Here is a 6,953-nt window from a genome sequence, read left to right on the forward strand (position 1 = left end):
TGTAGGATTTTCGAGCGAGATCGTTGCCAGTGCCCCTGGACTGGCTTGTGCGGGTGGCACATAAAAGACACCATTTCGAGCGTGGCCGTTTTCGTGCGGGTGACACGTAAAAGCACCCACTACACTCTCTGAGTGGTTGGCGTTAGGAAGGGCATCCAGCTGTAGAAACTCTGCCAAATCAGACTGGAGCCTGGTGTTGCCATCCGGTTTCACCAGTCCTCAGTCAAATCGTCCAACCCATGCTAGCATGGAAAGCGGACGTTAAACGATGATGATGATAGTTGGCCTGAATAAATTTGATTTAACTAGTGATGTGACTCTTTGATTACCATATTGATTGGAGCTTATTGAATACTCCTAGCACTTTCAGCTATCCTTAGTTTTACGTCAGTTTCAGTATTGCCACCTTCAGTCTGAGCACAACACATGACCAGTACATATTTAATTTCGAAACTAAAACGTAAAAGAACGTGAATAAATATTGCAAAGCACTGTTCATTCCGCTCCACTACCATTTCAGTGGAGACTCCTCGTTCTCTCAGCCTAGTAATAATGATCTCTGATTTAGGTCAGCGATTTCAAAGGGAGTGAGTTAGTGAATACTATCAATCCCGATACTTAACTGTTACTTTATTTTATCGAGCTCTGGAAAGATGAAAGACAAAGTCGAGCACGGCGGGATTTGAGCTCAGAACGTAAAGAGCTGGAAGAAATGTCACTAAGCATTTTGTTCGACACTCTAATGATTGTGCAAGCTCACCAAGGAAACCCGCCAGCGGGCTTTGAACCCGGAACGTAAAGAGTCAAAAGACAAAAAAATTACATCGCCTAACAAAATATATTTAAGAAATAGAGATTGGCAGGGGAGGCAACTCCCTCAAACTGTAGACACATTACTAGTTGTACAAACGATGTTAACTCCCTTGTTGTGCGTGCGTGTGCGTGTTAAAACTCTCCATATCTCATTTGATGTAGAATACATTTTATTTTTATTGGCCAATAGAAAGATTTTGAGAACCGATTTGCTTGTAATTAACATGTTACATCACCAGCAAAAATTTCATCAGAGCAGTGAAGGTTAAACTCTGACTGAAAATGTTGAAATGAGAAAGAAGTTAACTGTATTTATAGTTAACAACAAAACCATTATAAAATATGTGCTGAGTTACCATTACAAGGAATGAAAAACAAAGAGCTTAGTTAATGAGAGTTAATCAAATATCACTTGAATAATAACACACAACAGGCTTCCATACAATTTCCATTCATTAGCTTCCATTAGGCAACCTGAAACTACAGAAGATGATATTTGCCTGAAGGTGTTGACCTGCAGTAGTCATTTGAATAATAACAGCAGTGCCGTGATGGGATATAAACCATAAAACTGTCAGCTGGTTGCTCTGAGTCGACCAACAGCAACTCTTTGAGTTAGAACAAAAGAATAATATTTACCTGTCTGAGCAATTTGTCAATGGCAGAAATGACCATGGGACCTCGCCATACAATTGGAGACTTTTCATCAACTAAAAATCCCATTGACATGCTAAAAGACAAAAATATAAAGAAAATAATGATAATGTTGCCATAAAAAGAGGACCTTCTCTCAGAAAAACAAATAAATAAGCATAGACACGGTCATGTGTTTAAGATGCTCACATTGCAACTACATGATTCTGGACTCAAGCAAGCATGTATGTATATATGTGTGTGTGTGTATGTGTGTAATAGATAGATCAGTTGATGGACAGATAAAGAGTAAAAGTAGTGTTTGAAGAAGTGAGAGGTATCAATCATCTCAAATAAATCCATGTAAAGTAGGAATATATTTAAGAACACTCAATACTTATTTTTGTGTCTAATACTAATTCTACTGATTCATAAGTAGGTAGGTAGGAAGGGAGGTAGGCAGATAGGCATATAGGCAAGTAGGTAGGCAGGTAGGCACATAGGCAGGAAGGTACGTTGGTAGGTATAAACTCTTAAAAGAAGAGGTGGAAGAAATTAATGATTGTCCTTTGAGGAATATCATCACCATCATTTAATACCTGTTCTCCATGTTGGTATATATTGGATATTGTGGAGGCGCAATGGCCCAGTGGTTAGGGCAGTGGACTCGCGGTCATAGGATCGTGGTTTCGATTCCCAGACTGGGCGTTGTGAGTGTTTATTGAGCGAAAACACCTGAAGCTCCACGAGGCTCCAGTAGGGGATAGTGGCGAACCCTGCTGTACTCTTTCACCACAACTTTCTCTCACTCTTACTTCTTGTTTCTGTTGTGCCTGTAATTCTAAGGGTCAGCCTTGTCACATTGTGTCACGCTGAATATCCCCGAGAACTACGTTAAGGGTACACGTGTCTGTGGAGTGCTCAGCCACTTGCACGTTAATTTCATGAGCAGGTTGTTCTGTTGATCGGATCAACTGGAACCCTTGATGTCGTAAGCGACAGAGTGCCAACACACACACACACACACACATATTGGATATTATTCAAGAAAATCAAACTATGAAGTCTTTGGTAATGCAATAATGATTTTTAACATAGGTACAAGGCTACATTGGTGTGTGAGGTTAGGATTAGTTGGTTAAATTGACCTCAATACTTTAACTTGTACTTTATTTTATTGACCCCTGAAGGACAAAAGGCAAAGGTGACTTTGGCAGAAATTGAACTCAAAATGTAAAGAGCTGTTACTAAATGCTGCAAGGTATTTTGATTGATGTACTGACAATTCTGCCAATCTGATGCGTGTACAATTTGAACTCATTTTAATCTCATCACATCCCTGTACAAAACAGAGAGAGATGAGGTTAAATTGCTTTCAGTAACTCAATTCCATGTTGAGCTCTAGGGTCATGTTGAGCTCTAGAGTCATGTTAAGCTTTAGGGCCATGTTGAGCTCCAAACCTGTCCAGCCTATTTTAGTATGGCAGCAACAAGTATTAAAATGCTGTCAAATACTATTTTACAGTTCTTTTATTATTTTTATTGGTTTCATTCATTGGACTGTGGCTATGCTGGAGCATTGTCGTCAAGGGTTTCAGCTGATCATATTGACCCCAGTATCTATTTCAGTCTTGTGTTTATTGTATCAATCATTATTTATTGAATGACTAAGTTATCTTATGAAATAAAGGAACATAATTCAATACACTGGTTTATACACACACAGCAGGCTTCCATACAGTTTCCATTCATCAACTTCCATCCACAAATATTAAGCAACCTGAGACTACCTTAGATGATATTTGCCCAAAGGCATTGACCTGCAGCAGTTTAACCCTTTAGCATTTAAACCTACCATATCCAGCCAAAATATTCTGACTCTTTTTATGTTCAAACTGGGCATATCTAGCCTCTCATACTTACCCTGCAATGTCATTCTAAGAATAAAGCAATTGCATGCATCAGAGAAATCTCGAAGTTACAAAATAATGCATGACTAATTTAAAACAATGTGAATAAATATTACATTTGACAGAGTAACCTGAATGCTAAAAGGTTAAATGAAACATTACCAGCATTAACCCCTTCAATCTCAGAGGGCCTGTTTCATGAGGGACTGCCTCTTTATTTAGACACAGCATGCACAAAAAATAAATAAAAGCCTGTCACTTGTGGGATCAAATTTGGACTACATTTGGTTGGTGGTGAAGCCTGCACCCATGGTAATAGAATATCTCTAAACAGATCGAAGATTTTCCAAGCATAAATTTTAAATAATGTTAATAAAATGTGCTTTTCATCAAAATTTCTTTTAATCAACCAATCACTCTTAAAGAAAAAATCTCCATAATTACCATTTTATGCCAAAATTTTTCAGAGGTATCATCATGTTAGCTGGAAAATAATTTTAAAATGCAGTTTTTTAAACAATTTTATACAAAATTAAATTTAAAAAACCCTACTATATACACATGCACACACCACCACCACTACCACCATCACCATCATCATTCAACACCCTTGTCCCTGCTGACACGGACAGTTTGACAGGAACCAAATGAACCTGCATCGAGCTCCAATGTTTGCTTTATACGCACGCACACAAGTATGTATGTACACATAAGCTGTAAAGTGTAACCTAAGTTTGGGACCAATGGTAGGTTTCACACTCCACTTCTATATCCAGTGAGATATGAAGCAAAGTATCAAGCCATGGAATAGACTAGTTTGTGGAATATGAACCATGGAACGGTGTTAATAAAATACAGTAAACAGCTAGGATTACATAATTGCTGTTGAAACATTATATAATCTTGTTAATTCATGTCATCAATGCTCAGCAAATGTGTTTCATATATATATGTATGCATGCATACATGTGTGCATACACACACACATGCATACTATTATTCTTACTCTCTGTTTGTTGTTTGACAGCCTCTTGCTTTTAAATTATCTTTTTATAATGATAGTGAATAGCTGATAAATTATTTTATGTGTATTATTATTATTATTATTATTATTGTTATTATTATTATTATTATTGAGTGAGAGAGCTGTGCATGCCATCAAAGTGACACTGGGGTAAAATATACGAAGCCCATTATACCCATCATGACTACCCATCTGATAAGGGTACACCAGGCACATGCATCACAACCATGTGTGCACGACATGGTGATCTCATATCAAGATAAACAGTACATGACCTTGCAGGTGGGGCCCAGTTAGAATTTTCTTCAGGTTGAGTAGCCCATCCTGCTCAAAAGGTACCTGAATAAGGGTTGTTTAAAGATGTTGAACAAAACATCCATGTTTCCAAAGGTGAATTATCCAAACCCCAAAGAATTCCTCTCAACACATGACTATGATGCTCCCCCACTACTTCTGCTCATAATCAGAGATCCACATATCGTTAGCCACCAAGGGACATGCTCAACTGAGTAAGATCAAGCAACTGACAAGCAAACCTGTGGTACTGGGCAGAATATTTGCTGTAGCCCATCTTTTATACCAAGACAAAACAATGTACATGATAACATTTCCAATCAATTAAGATCAGAAGCCAGGAGAGCCACTGCCTGGTACTGCATCCGGGCATTTATTATTATTATTATTATTATTAAAGCAAAGCAAGTACAGTAATTTTACCATGATTAAGTTCTGGTTCTGCTTCTAGATTCATCATCTTAGGAATTGACGGACCAAAAATATCAGCATCAAGGATGCCTACTGTTTTGTCCTGTAAAGAGAAATGATTTCCTGCGTTGACAGATGGCCACAGTTTATATCAAGAAAGAATAATGATCATTAAATCAACCCCTGTATAAGCCACATGTCAGATTACATTTTGTTGTTTTTACTGTGTAGCCATCCGTTGGCCCTAATTGAGCTGATCTATGACCCAACCCTTGGATGGCGCAAGTATTTGCATCAGGTCTCTGATTTGAGAATAATACGATATTTTGGTGTGCCACTTCTTACAGCAGCAATCCATGAGTTGGGATTCCTTTCCTTCCTTTTTCTTATGCATCTCCAATGCCTTGAAAAAGGTTATGAGCATGGACATTGCCTGTTGCTCCTCAGACAGTAGAAGACTGCTGTAGATCAGAATTGTGCCTGTATTCATATACCCAGTCAAAGTTTATTTCATATCATAGTGGCATGGGTTGGGTGATCTTGCAGGATCCAGTGAATCCAAGGACTGTGTCATGCTTCATTTTCCACATTGGCATGGTTTCCACAACTGGATGCCCTTCCTAATGTCAACCCCTTTATAAACAGTCTCACGAGACCATTACAACAAATTCTTACAGCAAAGACATGGACACACCAATACTTAGACTTTAAATCTGGTTAACCATTCCATATTAAAAGGAATATCTCATTTAATATAGTAAGATGTATATGTTCAAAAGTTAGGCACAAACAGAATGAGAGATAACTGGTAGAACTAAAAATATTCCTTCAAAAATAAAAATGCCTGAACAACTTAGTAAATCAAGCCATAATCAAGGTAAAAGAGCCTAATCTGTTCCTACAGAGAAACTCTCACAATAAGGGTTAACACAAGACAAAAACATGAATATTCCATTTGTAGGCACTTATAATTGAAGAAACCATAACATCTTACATTCAGCTAAACAATACCTTCTAATTCTATACCAGACATCAAATCTTAGAAAAATAAAGAATCACAAATTGTCAACAGCTGAAGGACTCTAAACACAGGGTGTAATTCACATCAGAAGATGTCTATTCTGGCATGGTTTCTACGGCTGGATGCCCCTCCTAATGTCAATGACAGAAGCAAATAGAAAACACACACACACACAAACACACATATACATATACTGAAAGTCAAGCCAAGGGATGACATAGTTAGGCACCACTATTCTCTTGTTGACAAATGTTAGAAATATAAGGTTTAATCAGTGTTCTATTTCCTTGAATATCATTTATCATCCTTTTAAAAGATATTAAATAATAATTAAACTTACCTTGTCCAATGCAGCTAAACCCAATGCCAGATTGACTTGAAAGGAGATAAAAAAAACCCTATTTAGATATGTGATTCTGAATACAGTATAATATAACATAATATAATACGATATAATATGGTATATTATATCATATCATATATACATATGTTTATGTACCTTGTAAATCATCATCATCATCATCATCATCGTTTAACGTCCGCTTTCCATGCTAGCATGGGTTGGACGATTTGACTGAGGACTGGTGCAACCGGATGGCTACACCAGGCTCCAATCTAATTTGGCAGAGTTTCTACAGCTGGATGCCCTTCCTAACGCCAACCACTCAGAGAGTGTAGTGGGTGCTTTTACGTGTCACCTGCACGAAAACGGCCACGCTCGAAATGGTGTCTTTTATGTGCCACCCGCACAAGAGCCAGTCCAGGGGCACTGGCAACGATCTCACTTGGCTTGCCGGGTCTTCTCAAGCACAGCACATTTCCAAAGGTCTCGGTCAGTAGTCATCGC

General features: G+C 38.1%; 1 protein-coding gene across 2 annotated transcripts in view; it reads right to left on the reverse strand.

Annotated features, from left to right (window-relative positions):
* The window catches only part of LOC106880906 (iron-sulfur protein NUBPL), a 48,279-nt gene that overhangs the window by 17,368 nt on the left and 23,958 nt on the right, over positions 1–6,953 (reverse strand). For both annotated transcript variants that reach the window (XM_014931070.2, XM_014931069.2), the window contains exons 3-6: positions 6,447–6,481; positions 5,098–5,188; positions 3,801–3,840; positions 1,453–1,543 (exon numbers count right to left, since the gene is read on the reverse strand). In XM_014931070.2, the coding sequence (XP_014786556.1) occupies positions 1,453–1,543; positions 3,801–3,840; positions 5,098–5,188; positions 6,447–6,481 (257 nt within the window). The remainder of the gene's footprint in view (positions 1–1,452; positions 1,544–3,800; positions 3,841–5,097; positions 5,189–6,446; positions 6,482–6,953) is intronic.

Source organism: Octopus bimaculoides, chromosome 1, assembly GCF_001194135.2.
Source record: "Octopus bimaculoides isolate UCB-OBI-ISO-001 chromosome 1, ASM119413v2, whole genome shotgun sequence".
Classification (NCBI taxonomy): Eukaryota; Metazoa; Mollusca; class Cephalopoda; order Octopoda; family Octopodidae; genus Octopus; species Octopus bimaculoides.